This window comes from Hyperoodon ampullatus (genome assembly GCF_949752795.1).
Source record: "Hyperoodon ampullatus genome assembly, chromosome: 12".
In the NCBI taxonomy this organism is placed as follows: Eukaryota; Metazoa; Chordata; class Mammalia; order Artiodactyla; family Ziphiidae; genus Hyperoodon; species Hyperoodon ampullatus.
The window spans coordinates 38,363,359-38,384,121 of NC_136925.1; the positions used below are offsets into that span (position 1 = coordinate 38,363,359).

Genomic DNA, 20,763 nt, shown 5'->3' on the forward strand with positions numbered 1-20,763 from the left:
AGTGGTGACAGAGCCCTGGGAGCAGGCCTGGTTTTCCCACGGTCCTTTTCTACTGCATGTTGGCATTTTATGCTAGGGGCAGTCATGGAAACCTCCTTGAGGATTGGGATCGTGTCTGTCTTGTTTGCCAGCGTATTTGCAGGCCCTAGTATAGTGCCTAGCACAAAGTAGAGTAAATAAATGAATCCTTTGTCTACAATTAAGGTTTCCCCTCTGGGGAGATTTGTCAACCACTGCAGGGCCCATTAAGTGTAATTAATGGGACAGCCAGATTTCAGAAGGGGAAATGAGCCCTTCAGATAAATAGTGGGTAATGGGTATACTTTTCCTGCGCTGAAGTCCTATATAAAGCAGCTTGACCCTTTAGTCCTAATATGCTGCTATTTGTGTTTCTTTGGAGATGATGCCCCTCTATGCAGGGCAGTGGCTTGGAATTGCTTTTCCAGCAGTGATGCATGTGCTCGTGTACACTTTTTGACCTTGCTCCCTTGTCCCTAATCATGTGCATTTGTTGGCTAGATGCTGGGACTCAGTGTGTGGACTTTAGCCATGTAGGAGAGAAAGGTCCGGTGGAGAGCAAACCCATCATTGTCCCAGGGCACCTGAGATTGGACAGAGGGCCAAATCCAGGACTCAGGGATGGGGGACAAGAGTTTACTCAAGCTTCTTTTCCATTGCAACCAGCCAGTGAACATGAATTATCCTGTCTATTAAGAGCAGTGTTACTCTCCCATTGCCTTATTATTGATTTCTGCCATTTTCTCTGTAGGACTTTCCAGGAAAAGGGTTGCCTTCTCTGTATATGATGCCTATAGCAGACACCACAGGACTTAGTGGACCATGGGTGTCTTTATTCAGTCTGGTGGTGTTTATTGAGGGCTGGTGGGTGTTGGTCAGCAAACCCAGCACTGGCCACACGGCTGCTGGACTTGTCCTTCTGCCCAGTGCAGACAAAACTCCTGGCAATGGAGGATCCAATTCTGGGCAACAGAGGAGAAACCTTCCTGATAATTAATGGCCCACATGGAAGTGCTCATGCTTCAGCACTAATGTAGGGTAGTAGAGCAGAACATCCCAGGGAGACATCCTTAGAAATCCAGTCTTGTGGATTCTCTGTGAAAATACCTGTCCCTGGTCAAATTTCTGAAATACAGCCATTCTTATCTCCATCTTGAAGATTTCTAATTACACATTGGTGGAGCCCAAAAGTCTTACAGTAAAGAACTTGTTGTTTAGCCCAGTGTTTTCCATACATATTTGACCATGGAAGTCTTTAAAAAATAACACCCCTTTAAGTATCCCATAGTATTAGTGTTCTGTGGGGGGTGTATTTTGGGAAATGTTGCATAGAGGATTCTGGGTTTTCCTTACTCTTAAGTTCTATCCTCTTCCTTTCTTATTCCAGCTTCTTAGGGTGGGTACATAGGGAAGACAAACTCTCTATAATGAGTACTGAGACGTGGAGGGGAGATTGTCGAGGAGACTTATCAGAAGTCCCTACTCTGGCTAATCAGTGAAAGTATTTAAGTTAATGTCAGGGAGCTGCAGACACATGTGCTTAGTAGTGTCTGTTAAAGAATCCAAGTTCAGTATGGTACTCAAGAGAGAATTACTATTTTGTGACTTTATGGGATCTCTCCTTTTATTACCTTCTTTGTTCGAATGTTGAGAAAATAAGTGAGGAAGGGACACTGGAAGTAAAGCAAATTCACTTTGAATTCGACTACGGAGTCAATTTTCACAAAGAACTCTTTGGACTTTTCCCTGGTATGCTTTGACGAGAGACACAGGCAGAAGAATTCTCTGAATTTGGGTGAGTTACATTTTTATATTTTGGTGATTGTTTAGGTCTCACTCTTAAATCTGTCCTTTCCTTTTCATTTCTACTGTTAGAAATGTTATTCTATGGGTTCAGAACTTCATCTCCTTTCCTCTGCATCCATCCATCCATCCTTTTTTTTTTTTTTATTTTATTTTTATTTTTTGCTTTATAACAAATTTAATCAGTTATACATATACATATGTTCCCATATCCCCTCCCTTTTGCGTCTCATCCATCCTTTTATTCATTCATTCAACATAGCTTAAGCATTGCTATGTACTAGTCACTGAACACACAAAAGTGAATGAGTCATTGAGGCTGCTCTCATGTTGCTTTTTTCTAAGATGTGGAACAAGAATCCAGTCTTCTGAATTCTGATCCACCCTGCTGGGGTAACATTTCTCAGCCCATGTCTGCTCCTGTCATGTCCTGTGAGAAATGTTTGGGAGCTCCTCATTACCTGTGGAATGAAGAGGAGCCCCTCCCACCCCAAAGCAAGATGATATTCAAGGGACTCCTCATGCAGGCCCCACCAGCCCCAGTCTAATTCCTACTTTTCTCTTCATGCAGTTGTGGTAGCTGAGCTGCTGCAGGGCTCTTCCCCATCCTTGAGTGTGTCTGCCACTTCCTGGCTCCTGCTGGTCCTCTGTCCTTTCCCTCCTTCTCTTGAACTTTCTCCCGCTCCAAATCCTTCAAGACCCAACTCACAAGCTGTGCTCTCTAGGCTGGAAGAGGCTTCTGGACTCCTCTCTTATCACATTCTCCCTGTCAAATGATGGGTCACACACTTTTCTGCCTGTTCTCTTGGGAGAAGGGCCATGTCCTAGTCAACTCATCATTCTTGACCAGCGACATAACACAGGGACCTGCACCTGGATGTAAATGTTTAATTCAGTTTGAAGTCACATCTTTTACAAATATGTGTGTGTATGTGACCTGTATATATATATATATATATATGTATACACACACACACACACATATATATACACCTCATGTATATGTATCATATACATAAATAATTTAAAATCAGCTAGAAAACTTCCATTAGAAAATTGAAAATTAATTTTAAATTCCATCATTTTCCTGTCATTTTGTGTAACATGTGCTCATTCCTTTTACATACTGGAACCAAATTTTAGTTTATATATAGTAATTTAGATTTTATTTTGGGGTTAAGTACTACTCTATTTAGAGGGGTGTTGACTATTTAAAATCTTGAAATCACTTCAAATAATTCTATTTCCAAAAGAAAAATAGAGATAATTTTAGGTACTATAAAGAATCATAATTGTATGGAACCCGCTATCATTTAACTGCATCTCTCCTTTTAATGAGAAATAAGTGCAATAAAACTGTATTAATTCAGACTCTATTCTTTGGCAATTTTTGATAGTTCAGTTACCAAGGTGGCAGACATTTTCAGTTGTTACTATGATATTTCTTAAAAGAGCAAACTTCTCAGGTGTGTAGAAAGATCCACCCATGTGTGGATAGTTGATGTGATAATTACAAAGAATTCCCATCTATTAATTACAGAATATCTGGCAGTACAGTGATATATTTGGCAACACCCTGTCAACTATTAATTCAAGTTAAGTAATTTTTAAAAAGAATAACTGTAAGTGAAGCTTTTATTAAATCTAATGGCTTTATTCTTAAATAGCCTGAATTATTGAAATTTAACCAATTACTGGGTTTTTCTTTGTATTCAGAGTTAGTGAGTCTACAGATGTCATCCATTGGTGGGGGATGTGATTGAAGAGACTGGCACCTGCTCATTGGGCCTCTCCAGATTGCACACAGCTGACACCTACCCTTTTTTTTAACATCTTTATTGGAGTATAATTACTTTACCATGGTGTGTTAGTTTCTGCTGTGTAAAAAAGTGAATCAGCTATACATATACATACATCCCCATATCTCCTCCCTCTTGCGTCTCCCTCCCACTCTCCCTACCCCACCCCTCTAGGTGGTCACAAAGCACGGAGCTGATCTCCCTGTGCCATGCAACTGCTTCGAACTAGCTATCTATTTTACATTTGGTAGTGTATATATGTCCATGCCACTCTCTCACTTCGTCCCAGTTTACCCTTCCCCCTCCCTGTGTCCTCAAGTCCATTCTCTACATCTGCGTCTTTATTCCTGTCCTGCCCCTAGGTTCTTCAGAACCTTTTTTTTTTTTTAGATTCCATATATATATGTGTTAGTATACGGTATTTGTTTTTCTCTTCCTCACTTACTTCACTCTGTATGACAGACTCTAGGTCCATCCACCTCACTACAAATAACTCAATTTCATTTCTTTTTATGGCTGAGTAATATTCCATTGTATATGTGCCACATCTTCTTTATCCATTCATCTGTCGATGGACACTTTGGTTGGTTCCATGTCCTGGCTATTGTAAATAGAGCTTCAATGAACATTGTGGTACAGGACTCTTTTTTTGTGTGTGTGTGGTACGCGGGCCTCTCACTGTTGTGGCCTCTCCCGTTGTGGAGCACAGGCTCCGGACGTGCAGGCTCAGCGGCCATGGCTCACGGGCCCAGCTGTTCTGCGGCATGTGGGATCTTCTCAGACCAGGGCATGAACCTGTGTCCCCTACATTGGCAGGCAGACTCTCAACCACTGCGCCACCAGGGAAGCCCACAGGACTCTTTCTGAATTATGGTTTTCTCAGGGTATATGCCCAGTAGTGGGATTGCTGGGTTGTATGGTAGTCCTATTTTTAGTTTTTTAAGGAACCTCCATACTGTTCTCCATAGTGGCTGTATCAATTTACATTCCCACCAACAGTGCAAGAGGGTTCCCTTTTCTCCACACCCTCACCAGGATTTATTGTTTGTAGATTTTTTGATGATGGCCATTCTGATTGGTGTGAGGATCACACCAGGGAAGCCCCTCATGGTAGTTTTGATTTGCATTTCTCTAATGATTAGTGATGTTGAGCATCCTTTCATGTGTTTGTTGGCAATCTGTATATCTTCTTTGGAGAAATGTCTATTTAGGTCTTCTGCCCATTTTTGGATTGGGTTGTTTGTTTTTTTGATATTGAGCTGCATGAGCTGCTTGTAAATTTTGGAGATTAATCCTTTGTCAGTTGCTTCATTTGCAAATATTTTCTCCCGTTCTGAGGGTTGTCTTTTTGTCTTGTTTATGTTTTCCTTTGCTGTGACACCTACCCTTTTCTTATGGCTCTAATTGCCAGTAATTCTAAGGCAGGCTCATTTACATGAAGAATGTGCCTACTTTCTCTCGATTGATCCTCACCACAGCTAGAGTTAGGGTGGGCATTACTATCCCTTAAGTGACTTGCCCACATCACACAACTAGAAGGGGCAGTATTAATACTTTCACCCGTTTCCTCTGTCTCCATCTCTCCATACTCCATCACAATGTCTTTCAAATAATAGTGACTTAGGTTCACAAAGGAGTATATATTTGTTACCTCATTTGCTTAACAAAAAGTCACCCCCTTGAGCTGTAATAAGTGGATCCGCCTGTTGCTTTTCTTTTCTAGAGATCCCTAGCGATATGCCATTCCTCCCACCTCCTTCAACTTCCACTGTGCTTTAAATTCACATCTAAAAGTCATTCTGGAAATATCTGACATTGTGCTACAGTATGATCAGGCAGTAGTTTTTCTGTCCACTCTGCCTTTACTTGGCAGCCCTCAGCTTGCTCTACCTATATGCCCAGGGCTAGACATTAGCAAAGTAGTGACCAGAGGCTTCTTTTGTCCTAGCCTCTCCCATCTCTGCCCTCCTCTTTTCTCATTGGAGCCCTGTCCTTAGCCCTTCTCCTCACTCTCTGTGAAAACTTGTTCTTCAGAAAGAATCACTCATTTTAAAGCACAAATCACTATAGACAAATACATATCGAGCCTTCTTGCTTTCAGGGAATTTGTGTTTTAATAGGATATAAGAAATATTTAGCCCAGGAAATGACTCTCTAATGGTAAAATTAAATTTTTGTGAGCAGTTGAGGATACTTTTTGAAGCTAGGATATTCTTATTGGCATCTTTGAAGTTACACATGTAAGTGGTTCCCCACTTCACCCACATGGAAAGTCAGTCTTATTCATGTCCTGCTGTGACTGCCCTCCCTTACAAAAGAAAAAGCTGGGAAGAGTATTGCTTGCCTGTGAGTAGAATGACTGCTTCCTGAGATCCAGGTATATTGGTTCTGTGTCATCATTTAATGTTCAAGTGGCACTTGCTGGTGAAAGTTCAAACAGAATGTTTGCAGCAAATCCAAGTCTCATAGTCATAAAAAGTAAAGGCTTGCACTCTGGGCCTTTAACTTGTTTTTTAAAAAAATCAGTCAACAAATATCGATTAACACTTCACTGTCTCCTCAAAGACTTTTTGACCTTTTGGATTCCATTTTCTTTGTCTATTAGTGTGTCATGGAGCAGTGTGCTGTGTAAGTAGCAGAGTCTGTGACACCTTTTAGTCCTTTTTGTGGAGGGACGTCTGTGTGGATGGTGTATAATTTCACCCATTTAGAAAGGCTGTGATCTCTAAGGTGTAGTGGTCAAGAGCTTGGGCTCTAGAATCAGATGCCCTGGTCTTCATCTTGGCTTTGGTTTGTACTGGCTGTGTGGTTTGGAGCAAATCACTTAATCTCTAAACCTCACTTTCCCCATCTGCACAATGGGGATAATGTTAGTGCCTGCCTGTGGGGTAGTGGCTGTGATTAAGATTAAGTGATGGATTTAAAGAATTTAGCACTGTACCTGGCACCTATTAAATAGTAAATAATGGCTAACTATCATTATTTTCCTTTTGACTCAGTGGTCCAGATTTTCTCTGGGTCTCCCTTATGTTTATTTCTGGAACACAGGGAATTGTACAGAAGCTTCTAAAGGACTCTTAAATTAGAGTCTCTATAGAGACTTTTAAATCAGACTGCCTTAAAGTTTTTGGAATTCAATTATTCCAAGAAGGGCTGCAGAGAAAGCAAACTTTAATCTTAGTTTTTTGCCTGCCTTTCAGGCCATATCTTTATTCTGTTCTTAAATATAGCTTCTTCAACAAATAGATTGATAGAGTGTTACCTGTGCTTTCATCTCATGGCGTGGAGAACACACAGGAACCACTTCAGATTGTCTTGCAGCTTGTCTCATATAATTCAAGTCTTGAAATGATTATCTGGACATGTGCATTCTAGGAACTGTTGGAAGAGAGAAACATCACCAGCAGATACTTTCACACTTTTTTCCTCAGTCTTGGATTCCCATGAAAGTTACAGAGGGGTGGTAAATCTACAGTTTAATCACTTGGGGTCCGTTAAGGCCCTCCTGATTTTATTTGGGCTCTGGTCAGGTAAGCTAGTATGCATGTTCATAGCCAATTAAAATGCCTGTAGAATGGCCATCCTTATTTTTAAGTCACCAGATAAAGCAGTCTCTCAAACAGCTTCAGCAAGGCATTCCAGAAATGCTTGACTTCATACTTCTCTGCACTATGATAAATAAATACAATTTTGATTTTATCTCAGAGTAATTAATCTAAATTTCTCCTTCTGGGGTGTAAAGTAGAATAATGTTCTATAGCTCTTTGAACATTAGATTGGAAAGAAAATGCCCTAAATATTTTGCTTAATTAAATCCTAAAGAGGTGGTACAAACTTTTCATGATTAACTGAAACATGCATATTTTGACTGATGCATATTTATATGATATTATCATGTGAAAAATTTATTATGTTATATAAACTATTCACTTTGGGAATGTGATTTAATGCTGTAAGCATTTTGCATTTGTTGCTGCATTGTTCATTATGAAAAATACATGGGCTAATAATGGCTGTAAGGAAAGATCTGTTATGTGAATTTTCTTTGAGGTAATCTCATCCCTAATGGCTGGGACCTTTTGCCTAAATATAAGAAATCAGGTTTTTCCCTAGTTTGAAGAAATATTTTTTAAATAAAAAAGTTTTGAAAGCAGATAAGGTTCAAAAAGCTAAAGGGCTGGGCCCTTTATTTTGCTAATATAAAGCATGCACACAATTCCTGGGTTTCAGATTAAAAAAAAAAAAGATGCAGTTGTTGAAATGAACCAATCCCCTTGGCTTTAAGCACTTAAGAAGAGCTCACTTTTCTAGGGGTGCAGTCATATTGTTTAAAATGGGGCACCATCTCATGTCTGGTGGCAGAATTTTGAGCTAAGTTATAGCTGACAAAATTAATTTTAATAATCACAGTTCTTTCTTACTTTCTTAAATATATTAATAAAAATGACTTTTATAAGACTAGAGTATCTGAGATATCTGAAAATGTTTTCTTGAACTTTTGGAATAATCCCTTTATCAGACTCTTCTTTGGAGCATTAGCTATTGATAGCAGTTTGGTGACAGAAAAGGAGGTATCTGATGGAAGTTTTCTAAAGGGTTTGCCTTTATGAAACAGAATTTTATGAAAAAAGGATGGGGATACTGAATTATTTAACAAGGCAGATCCTAACCACCATCCTAAGAGTTTTCCAACTGCCAGATACAAAAGTACGCAATTTCTTTTGTCTCATCTTCCCGTTTTGTTACTTTGTAGTACAAATGATTTATAAAAATAACCTGCTTTAAAATTCTACTTTTTGTTTATTTGTTATCTCTGTTGTAAGAAACTATCCTTGCCTCCCCTTAAAAAAAGACAAGTAGGTCTGTGTGGTGATGATGGAGTAAAGCGTGAGAAAGACCCGTGAGTGGCCTTTTTGCCCCAGGCACCATTCCTTCAGGCCAGGCCAGAGCTCAGGCCCGCTGCCCAGTCTTCTTATAGCTTTGCTCTCCACCCTCTGTCATCTCAGTTTTAGTCTATGATAGTTAAAGATCTAGGACTAAAACACTTACATTTTTTTTCCCCCAAAGCAGACTATTGAAAGGAAGAAACCGAAAGGGGAAACCTAATGCATGTTCTAAAGTGGATCCTTGGGAAGTGGGGTGTCCTCGTTGAACTCTGTGGCCAAATAATTTCCCCCATAAAATCTTTTTTTCCTTACAGATTTCACCAGAATCAAGGTTATTGCCAATGGATCATTTGTGAGAGTTCTGCTGTATCATATTCTTTTTCAGGAATTTAAGATTTTAAAGCAGCTAATCGATTGGGAAAATAGAAACTATTAGTGCTAGTTAGTTTAGTAATGATAGATGATTATTTTCTAAATATAGTCTTTCTAATTTAATTTTTAAAACTCCTCCATACTCTAAGGTAAATTATAGAGTCTTGTTAATTTTTCATACCATGTAAAATGTCTGTATGTAGACAGATGCCATGTTAGAAATCATACAAAATATAAATAAATCTTTTTTTTGAATAGAATAAATTATTAAACACAGTCATTGTATGACATTTGAATTCACGTTATGACTCCATTTAAAGAAAGTTATCAAAAATGTTTGATTAACATCAAAGGTTGCCTTTTACACTGTCTCATTTGATAATTAACAATAAATTACAACATGTAATTTGTGAAATAAAAATGATCATTAAAATGACAACACTTATTCCATTAAGGTAAATAAAATGCTTTACATAGTTCTGAGTGATGACACTCAGGGGGAAAAATGCCGTTATCACTGCACTACAAATTAGTTTGCTTCTAATTTTGCAGGCTGATGACCACACTGCCTCAAACCAAATCTTTTCCCTGGAAATGGAATGATTGCATGACAGACTCTATGAACCATGAATATGTCAACAACTCATGGACCAGGCCTTGCTTAGCAATTAGTCTTTGGGGGATTTTATTCAGAAATCAGACAACACTATACCAGAGCTTGTTGGGGATTTTATGATTACCAGTCATGTCTGGAGCATGAGTCTGGGTTAGTACAAAAAAAATTGATAAAGGAGGAAGAGATGCACCTAATAGTGGCAATGAGTCATACACACACACACACACACACACACACACACAGAGTCAGAGTCAATGGGGAAGACTGAGAAAACGTAAGATATGGTGACAGCCCCTAGGAGGCAACAAGAAAATATTTCTTAGACTTCTACTTGTAGTCTCTCCTACAGTCACTCCCTGTAAAGAGACCACTGTTTCCCAGACTTCAGTCATTTGAATATCACCATCACATTTTTGTTACAGTGTCTTACCACCTGCACTATGATTTCCTCAATATATTTTATTAACTGACTCACTTGAAAAGCCTTTCTTTGTTTTAAGCAGTAGTATTTGTGATATCCTGGTTTTGTTGTGCTAGTAAAACTTGTTTTCTTCTCCTCTAAAGGAAAAGAAATACAGTAGTTTAAATATTGAAAATATCTGCATACCACCTAACATTATTCTGAGCATTCCCATGACATGGGTGGCAGGTGCTACAGGAGCTACAAGGACCACCAGTCTGGCTGAGAATGATCTGGGCAGATGTGTGACCTCAGGCCTCATGGCTGACACCCCCATTACCATTCCTCCATCCAGGGACCACGAACCATATCACATGGAGGGGAATTTAAATCAGGCCTGCGCCTCCCCGAGGACAGCAGTGCGGGAAGGCTGTATCACAGCAGACTGTTGTGTGAGCCAGGATGGTGCCTTTTCATCGTGAGAAGATGGCCACTCACATCTTTCCTTTCTTTGAGTAACAGTATCACTCGGGAACCATTATACTGCAAGAGTGAACAACACCCCCTTTCATGTAACAGTAATAGGGAACAGGTCAGGACTGAGCCTGGCTCCTGACTGTCCAAGTTCACATGAGGGCATCACATTTGTAGGTTAGCACTGGGCGACCCACCCAGTGTGAATCTTGTAGGCTGTCAGCAGTACCTTTGAAGAAATGGGTCTCTTTACAAGCTTCATTAGTACTGAGCCTGGTTTAACCAGGCAGAATAAGCATTTGTACCAGGATACCAAGTGCTAGGAATCCTCATGGCTCTGCAGTCATGGTCTGGTTTTTAAATAAATGATGTCTTTTGGAAACTTAGGAGACAACCAAAAAAAAAAAAAAAAGAAAGAAAAGAAAAAGAAAAAAGCACTGAGTCTTCCCACCAAGAGCTGGCTATCTACTAGGTCAGAAAGTGGTGAGGTACTGAAATTAAGATCAGACCTCAAGTAGCTCTGTGAGGTTCAGGGTGTGTCTAAGTTTGAAGGGATGTTTGCTTCTGATATGAACATTTTTCTTATACTTTTATTATAGAAGATGATGTGTCAAATGTACAAATAATGTGTGCCTGGTGCCAGAAAGTGGGAATCAAGCGCTATTCCCTGAGTATGGGAAGTGAGGTGAAAAGCTTCTGCAGCGAGAAGTGCTTTGCGGCCTGCCGACGAGCCTACTTCAAGAGAAATAAGGTAAGAGCACCGTAGAGAGAGGCGGCCCACGCAGGCCTCACCACCCTGTGCGCATGCGCCTCTTAGCTTCTAGACGAAATCACTGCGCACCCTGTACTTTTATTCTTTCTGTTTTGTCTGTTCTCTTTCTCTGTCATGCTTAACCTTCTGGAATAAGGAACCCTCTTCTAATGTGTAACCTGCTCTTCAGTTTCTCTTGTCTTGGTGTTTGAATTCTGAGAGGGTGAATGAATCTGATGAGGACATGGTGGTCGCAGCTGGTATCCTAAGTTACGGTGTCTCTCCAGCAGTAGAGTACTAGACTAGGGTCCATGAAAGATAAGTGGTAGAGATTTCTTATCAAGGCTGAGAAACTAGCCACAGAAGCATGGCCAGAAAGCTTTAGTCCACTCAGTTTTATACTTGTTCCCATTGCGACTATTGCTCTGGCTCTTTCCAAAATCTGATCCACAAATTCTAATCAAGAAAAACGTCAAGTCTTTCTTGACACCTTACATTAAAGTTGATTGATATTGAGAAAAGATGAAATAATGAATACCTGAACCAACCTTGCTCACACAGCCAAGCGTTTGTGAGAAGCATGGTGGATGAACACAGGAACAGCCATAGTTATGGTTTCTTTGTTTTGTTTTGTTTTAAGACATCTCAGATATAAAAATGTCCTTTTAGAATAGCATTAGCCACCATTGATGGGAAATGGAATGCATGATGTTTTTACAATCAACACACACATACACACACAGCTAATTTCTTAATCTTTTAAGAACCGCTCTTGCATTTTGCCACCAATTACTGAAATAAATTGCTAGTTCTTGATTATTTTCCATTGATCTGTAAATCTTCCTTAATTCATAAAATCACCCACATTTTGCTAAGCATTTCCATTTCCATGATATAAGATCAAAATCTGTCCTTCTCTGAAGCAAACAATTACTACTTTTTAAAGTCTTATTTGTAATCCTGAAATGCTAATTTTGCGCTCACGGCATTGCAAGAAGCACTGTTGCAGCAAATTATCTCCTGCAAATTTGGGTCACATTATTCTGCCAAAAAACATAATGCCGAAAGAATTAGGCTGCAGAATTCAGCGGGGTGGAATTTTAGTAGCAGTCTCTAAGAATTAGGCTCATAATCTTCACTGGAACAGGGAGGCAAGTAAGGAAATTGTCTGGAATTCTTTTGGGACAGTCAACAGTTCACTTTCCCTTGGGAGGGGCCGGTGAAGCTTCAGAGGAGGGTAGTTAGAGCAACGCATGGGAGACACGTTTTGTTTTAATATAGGGGGATTAAAATGATCTCTGAGACCCTGGGGCTCCCGTTTTTAATGCTGAGCACTGGGGTAACAATCACAAGAGTGGACCCAGTGCTTTCATCTTCAAAGCCTTACTTACCACAACAAAATACTTTGCATTCCATCCCAGAAGATGGCTATAGAACCGGGGTTTTTGTCTCTCTATGATTCTGAAGGGTTATGCGTCTGAATCTTGATGAACTGCCTGTAGTGAATAAAATCAAGCAAGATGAATTTGTCACAATCCCTGTGATACATGTTACACTTTGCATAGTGATCCAACTTTTTAAGCCTTTGATGAAAGGCACCTGATTCAATTTGAAAAAACAGTTCATAATAATATATATGTATAATATATATCATATATACAATGTGTACATATTTGTAATTATAAAGTTTAAGGTCAAACTGAATTTAAACTTCCACAGCATACAGTTTTGAAAAATAGATAACTGGAAGCCAAGATAGGAATTAGTATTTGGAATATTTATAGTAGGTAAAATCAGCAAGGGGAGAAAGACGATTACTTTTGACTTCCTGCAAGGAGTTATTGGGGTAGTTCTTTGAACATCCTGCAAAACCTGGGAGTTGCAGTGGCTTGAAGTTTAGCCAGTGACTTTGAGAGCTGATCCCAGCAGCCCATTAGTGTACATACAATACCTGTCTTCTCTGCAATCTTCATGCTTATTTATGTATTCCAAAGTTCTGCCACACTAGACATTCTCGTTTTTCAAATAGAGAAATAAACTGGTCACATCACTTGCTGGATTCTTTTTTTTTTTTTTTAATTTTAAGAGTGTTATCTCTGCAACAATATCCTATTGTATTACAATAAACATGTACAGCTGCTGCATTTCTGTTAACTGATAGGATTTTGTGGTCATTTCATTTAGGGCTTGGGTTTCCTAATGGATTGTATTAGATACCAGTCTCCATCCTGCCATTTCTAAGAACTGCTGTAATAAGCCCCAGGGTGTTCCCCACTGAAGACAATAGCAAATAGCTACTATGTTCTTGTATCATTTGACAAAGTCTTTAGTCCTCATTATTAAAACTGTGGACTTTCTTAATCTTAGAAAGAGGGCAGAATTCTTCCCATCCCTACCTAAAAGATTTTCTGGCTAAATTCTACACTTTTAAATAATGAGAACTGGATGGAAAACAGTGAATAATGTGTACGCGGAACAGAATTTTGCCTTAGGTATAATGTAGAGTCTAAAAAAACATGTAAAATTAACTATGCTGTAAATTATGCTTTATAATGACAGCCCACTTCTTGGTGGATAGCATGCTGGGATCTAAAAATGGTCTCTAAGTTGAACCCAAATTGCATGCATAACTTTACAAAGAAAAATCCTAGTAGAAAAGGTAGTTAATTAGGAGCAGTATTCAGCTGACCTCTGTTTTGTGTCTGAGCAACACCTGCATTTGTGAATGTAATTTGGACAGCTGTGCCTGTGCTTCCCCTGCTATCCTCGTCACAAATGCTTGGGGATAGAGGCAGGAACTGCTTTTCTGCTAAAAACAAGGACAAAAATAGCCCAGCTCTCAAAATGAAGGCCCACTGAAAATTGGCTCTTTAAATTTCATTTGCTTCTCAAACCTTTTTCCAGAGGTCTCTGTGTTTGTTTGATGGAGTAAGTAAGAATGTCACATCCCTCTCTCCTAAACCCTGGTGCTGTGAGGTAAGGTGGGATGGACTGAAGCCAAGTTAACCCTTTATGGCATCTAGGTTATATTTTTAAACCAATTTAAAATTTAATTCGAAGAGTAGTTTGGATTACTGTAAGTATGTACGCTTTCTTCAGAATGCTTCTGCTAGAACTGTGAGTCACAGCTGTATTCATTTAAGGAACCTAACTACTAGGGTACACAATTCAGGATGTTGGCTCTAAGAAGTACACAGTATTAATCCATAATCATATTTTGTAGAATCCTTATCCCCATCAGCCTCAATTGTTGACTCAAAAGTGTTTGAAACAACGGGTAAGAAAAATACTTTTGTAGTCTATGGGCATCAGCTGAACAATGGGATGTCAATCTCGTTACTTGCACTGGAGACTTTTCAGGGAACTAATAGCTCATTCTTTTCCCAGCCCCTTCTTGAGGCCACAAGTAGAGAAGAACCTGAGAACATTTCTAACCTAGTGATTTGCCTAGGAGTTGGAAAGTTGTAGACTCCTTAGTGGTTTTGCAAGAGATGCTGAAGTGTTTAGTCCAACTAATACCAGTTTTACTCTGCACAATAACAGACACTTAAAAATATTCTTTCCTAAGGGATTGATGCCTTGTAACCATTATCCCACTTAAAACAAGAGTAACAAACAAGATCACAAATAGTAGTCATTTCCAAATATCCTGTGTTTGATCTTTTTCCTTCTGCATAGGAAATATCCTCTTGTCTAAACTGATGCCCACAAATCAAGCGAGAAATCAAAATTCAAGACAGATGTCCAATGCAGGCAATGTAAAGAATGATTGTTTTCTTTCCTTGTTCAGATACCAAATTTATAGTGTTCTTTGTGGATTAGTGGCATCGATACTTTAGTAATAGACACAAATTCCTATCAGTACCAAAGTTTGCTTCCTTGTTCTAGTTTTTCCATAACTTGAGACAAGAATAGATGGAAATACTTCCTCAATATCACAGTGTTGCTGTTCCTCCACAGACTATAGGGGAAAGAAACCTATGTAGATAATAGATAAGGATGAATTAAAAATAAAAAGGTTATATAGATAGAAACAACATATGCAGATGATATCAGTAAGATCTAACAATCATGATAATAATAAATGTTCAATGAGGGGAATATTGTATAATAAGCATTTCCTTTACTTTCAAACTATATCCCTGGATACACAGCATGTATCATCATATTATTTGGAGTTACATTTATTTAGACTATTGGTCTTTTTACTAAACTTGAATATATCCTGGGGAAGATTCTCAGTTTCAGACTTCATTACAGAACCTACTAGTGCAAAAGAAATGTGTAACAATTGCCTTGTTAATCTTGTGATTAACCTGTCTACTATTTTTTCCTTTAAACACCTGCAAGATTTAATTTGCAAAATGGCTACCATTCATGAAGGTTTAGGGAAGGACATTAAATTACTTGTAATTGATGTCCCCTGACTGCCTGAAGCTCAAGCCACAGACTTGCTTTTGCCAGTTGTTTGCAAATATTCTTGATTGACAGGAATGCTTAGGGAGCACTGGATTTCTTCCTGTGGATTCACCGTGATTTTATGGGGCGCCAGTGAGCCTGTTGGGTCTGTCTACCTGCACCCTGCCCTGTGGGATGATTGCTTTGCTTCTGCAGTGTCTATGCTGCAAGCCTGCCCACTGCCTGCACATAGCATGGCCTCTGCCTTTAATCTGCAGGCCAGTGGCTGAGTTAGTTCCCTTTTGGTTGCAGCAAACAGGGGTGTCCTCTGGAAGTTTTGGGGAAAGAACAACAAACCCACCTGTTTTCTTGTCCTCTCATATTTTGAAATATGGGATGGAATGTTGATGAGCTGCTGCAAATGAGAACCTATGAAAAAAGCACCAGCAGAGGGGAGGGACGGTGTTAGTCCTTTGAAACACATTCAGGGTGGGGGGTAGAACAGGAGAATTCTGGCCAGAGAAATAAGATGCAGGTCAGGTTAAAGTGATGCCTGGGCTCTTGAAGAAAGGCAGAAAGTGTCTCAGGACAGAGCTTCTGCAGGCCAGGTGGGACCCAATGCCCTAGGAAGCCATTGATCAGAAGCCTGGGGGAGAGGCATGTGATCTTGTGTTTACCAGAACACTTGACCACTACTTGGGAAACACTGGTCTAAGGAATTCCCAGAACACAAACAGAATGGGGCAAGCGAGTTTGTACTGAAAGAAAGGAATAGCAGCCACGTCTAGTTTTGAATGGGCTACATTTGAAGAGGTTGTGGGGAAAACAGAAATAAGTTTAATCTATTACCCAGAATAGATGTCAACTTCTGAGTAACACTAGTTATTTTAGATTAAATGTGAAGAGATGATTAAAACTCCAAATAGCTTCAAGCCCCAATACTATTTCTTTCCAATGAGCAGAAGGAAGAGGGAGTACTTTTCATAGATCTGAATCTGGTCACCTGGAGAGCAATACACAGGGCTATTGACATAGATGCTTGAATGTTAATTTCCGTCAGTCTCTGGCCATCCCCGTGATAGCTCCTGCTATACACTTAAAGCAAGTTTTTCTCATCTGAACTGCCGGTAATTATCCAATCCATCTCAAAGGCACGCTCCCTTTTAACATTAAGCACAGTGTCAGATTGCATCAGCCGCATTGTTCTCTGGTGACTGGGCTGCAGAGTGATGAATGTGCTTGCTTCGAGTTCACAGTCTGGTGTCTGTTTGGGTAGTGGGCAGTTCAGGGAAACAGGTGATCAGGAAGGGAATCTAGTTATTTGGGACCTGCATTCTCCTTATTGATACAGTCACTGTCTTGCCGACTTTCTCACCTTGCTGCTAACAGTGTTCAGGTTTATCTGAAGAATGAGCTTTTAAAGAATTATCTAACGGGTCATTTTCATGTGCTTCTCTAGTCATAAGCTACGTGCAGCACAGAGTTACTCTTTGTGCCTGATTTTAAAAGGAAGGTGTCATGAGACCTTACTAGTAATGACTAGAGGGGAGAGAAGTTTCTAAGAGTGCTTAGTGCACTGTCTAGATAAACCAAGAGAGATGATTGTGCATTTTCGTGGGATTGTAGTTATGCTCTGTTAATTCAAATGCTTTGTTAAAAATGTTAACTGTCTAAAAAAGTGCATGCATAAGACAGGCCAGGTGGCTTGCTATGAGATATTTTAAGATAGTAGTTTGAGTCCAGAATTTCTCTCATATACTTTTTCAATGTCTGGTCATAAAACCTAGTACACCCAAGAGGGCCATATGCAGGAGATGAAAACTATAGGCACACCCGTGTTTATTTTTATTTCTCCCCCATCTCAGTACCTCTGGATAGCTTTTGTACACATAAGCAAAAGTGTGAACTGGGCAAGCCACGTGCAATTCTTTGTTCTTGGGCTCTTTGCTCTTTGTTTTTATTATCACAGATTAGGAAGGAATAAAGAAAATCTTGCTACAGAAGGCCACGAAATTTCTGCCCCAGCCGCTCAGACTGAGAATGGGAAATTCCCTAAGTTACAATCCACTCATAGGGTGGCCATGCACACAGCGGAATCTAATGTCTCCTGACAGACTGCCTTTGGAGGTTACAAAGCCAGTCTGTTGCATTCTCTGTAAACACAGGCTGTGGGCCAGAGCGGGGCACTACTACAAGCTCTAGAAGGCAGATCAATGGTTTAATGAATCCATAAAAGATGCTTGAACTCTGCTGCAATTTACTGAGCACTCTAGTTAAATGAAACTCCTGTAGTCTTTAACAAAGATAGAGATAATCAATGGCTGGAGATAGAAGCCAGTGTCCAGTAATCACAACCTCCCAGAATTGCTAACAGAGGGTTAGTCAGGTCCAGCCTTCAGAGCGCACCACATCGATATTGATATTTTCTGAATGTTTGAGCTGAATTTGGCCCGGAGATGACATAAGTGTAGTAGCGTTACTTCTGTGAGAACTATTTGTAAAAGCTATGGGATATTAATGAAATTAACATTTTCTTAAGGCAGTGAGATTAAGCTTAAGAATGGCGAGCTTGACATGTGTTGTCTTTGTAAGGCATCCTGATGATGAAAAGTAAATAGGTGAATAAAATTCTTTCTTGATTAAGTCCTCAAAATGTCAAATTGCATAGTGTTAAAAGAGCCCTGATTACTCCTTCTGTGGTAAAATATTCCTCATTAGTTTGCTATGGTTAAGGGTTAACCTCTCCTATTATAAATTCAGATATTAATGTATTTTCTGCTTAACTCATCTTCTAATAGAAGAAAACACAGTTAGTAGATATATATTTTTTACTTCCAAATGTGCCTTGGAAACATTACACTGATTTATGAGAGAGCTTTGGAAGCATGTAGAAAAATTCCTTTATAAATATGTTGAAATGTATTTAAAAGTATTTAACCACTTTTGACTGTGGAAAAACAACTGCCTTGACTTTGAAATTATTATTTTTTTCCACAGAGATAGTAGAATTTATGACATAAATGAAAGACTTTGCATCCAATTTTTGTCACACAAACTTAAACTGAGTGTTTCACTTTCATAACTAGCTAATTAGTATAAAGAGAGCAGGCTTCTACCCCAAGAAGTATATTTTGGGGGTTCAGTGTGTAATAGGAGTTTTGAGGTATGATGACTGCTAGTCTGCTTCACAGGCCTTTGCCAAACGTTCCGTGATAAAGTGGTGATTTCTATATGGATCCAATAAATGATGTGTTATCTTTTTTTTTTTTTTGCGGTACGCGGGCCTCTCACCATTCTGGCCTCTCCCGTTGCGGAGCACAGGCTCCGGACGCGCAGGCTCAGCGGCCATGGCTCACGGGCCCAGCCGCTCCGCGGCATGTGGGATCTTCCCGGACCTGGGCACGAACCCGTGTCCCCTGCATCGGCAGGCGGACTCTCAACCACTGCGCCACCAGGGAAGCCCCATGATGTGTTATCTTGTATTCTGTTCTGATAGAATGATTTCATATTACTTAAAATATGGCGAGCAGTTCTGTGACTGCACATCCAACTCTTTATAAGAAGAACCTTTGAAGGCCCTGACACTTTCTGTGATCATTTGTAGGATTGTATGTGTCATAAGTTGGAGCAATTTAAGTTGTTGGTTTTAAAGGATTTAGAGATACGGAGACCCAGAAATAGGTGAGATAAAGCTGGGCAAGTAGCTAAAGACAAGGGAGATTTGTCCAACCAGAGATGAGTACCTCTGTGCTGCTCTTTTGTTTATTTTTAAGAGAAAAAAAAAAAAAACTTGTTACTTATTCATCCATTCATTCTTAGAAGATAAAATGAAAAGATATATTAAGCTCCTATAATGTGCTAGGTACTGTTTTAGGTTTGGTGGACACATCATTGAACAAGAGAAAAATCCCTGCGTTAAAGGGACTTGCATTCCATTCTCTAAGGGAGATGGATAATATACAGGTTAAAGATATGTATATATCTAACACAATTTCAGGTAGTGGTAAATGCTATGAAGAAAAGGCAGGGTGAGGGGATGGCTAGTGACGAGGTGCTGTTTTGTATCTGATGGTCACAGAAGTTATCTTTGAGGAGGTGATGTGTGGGTAGGGACAAAGTGAAGTGAGGGAGCTAGTCAAGTGAAGAGCTTGTAGGAGAGGGTTCCAGAGAGGAGGGGGAGCAAGTGAAAGGCAGAGGTCCTCAGGCAGGAACAGGCTTGGCATTTTTGAGCAACAGCAAGAAGGTCAGAGTGTCTGGAGTTGAATGATCAAGATGGTTAGGGGCCAGATCATGCAGGCTGGAGAGGTAATAGTTTGGATTTCATTCTAAGTGCGATGGCAGCTATTCGAAGGTGTTGAGTAGGGTACGTGACATGACCTGATTTTTGTTGTTGATTGGATCTCTGTCATAATACGTTTAAGATCCTGGATGGAAAGGGGATTTGGAGAGTAAGAAAGGCAACAGCATTCCCATCAAAGTTGGGTGTGTCTGGCAATAGAAAACTAAAAATATCATATTCACTGAATTATTCATTGGTAGTTATGAAACATTTCCCAGTAGCAAAAGTATGTTGAACCAATTTAGGTTTCTTTTTCTTTCTTTCTTTCTTTTGGCAAACTGTGGGAAGAAATGAAGGGAGGATGGACGTTGCTGGTTAAATGTTCTGACACAGCAATTTTCTTTCTGTAGGGTTGACAGGGCTTGCTCCCAACCTAGTGGGGAGGTTTAGGCCTCAGGAGGCAAGCTCAAGCTCCACGCAGAACCCAACTCTTTCTCTGGGAGACCTATAGCATATGCAAGTCTTCTACCCCTCAAAGTAGCATGAGGCAAAGGAGATGGTAACTTTGAAGGGGCCATCTTTGGATTAAATCACTCTAAAGTTTATTTTATTCTAAGAGTAGACCTAATTTGGTGATTATGTACTTTTAGGGTGTATCAGGATTTTTAACGCAAATAACAGAAGACCCAACTCAAACTGATTTAAACAATGAAACACATCTTTTATCTGATGAAACTGTAGAGTCCTAAGCTACAGTATGCTTCAGGGTAGGTTGGTCCTGCAGTGCAGTGATCTTATCATGGTCTTATTTCTTCCCATCTCTATATTCTTCTGTATAGAGTGTTGGCCATATTACAATGCAAGCTCCCCAGAGGCCATGGGATGGCTGCTAGCAGCAATCAGGGCTCTATGCCTCCTTGTTCACATCCAATAGAAGACAGAGTGCCTATGCCCTAGCATTCCAAGC

At 39.8% G+C, this 20,763-nt stretch overlaps 1 protein-coding gene across 1 annotated transcript in view; it reads left to right on the plus strand.

Annotated features, from left to right (window-relative positions):
* Positions 1–20,763, plus strand: part of SOBP (sine oculis binding protein homolog) — a gene marked incomplete at both ends in the record, with an annotated part of 136,299 nt that overhangs the window by 27,295 nt on the left and 88,241 nt on the right. Inside the window, one exon of the mRNA XM_079716375.1 lies at positions 10,968–11,119. Coding sequence (XP_079572501.1) covers positions 10,968–11,119 — 152 coding nt within the window. The remainder of the gene's footprint in view (positions 1–10,967; positions 11,120–20,763) is intronic.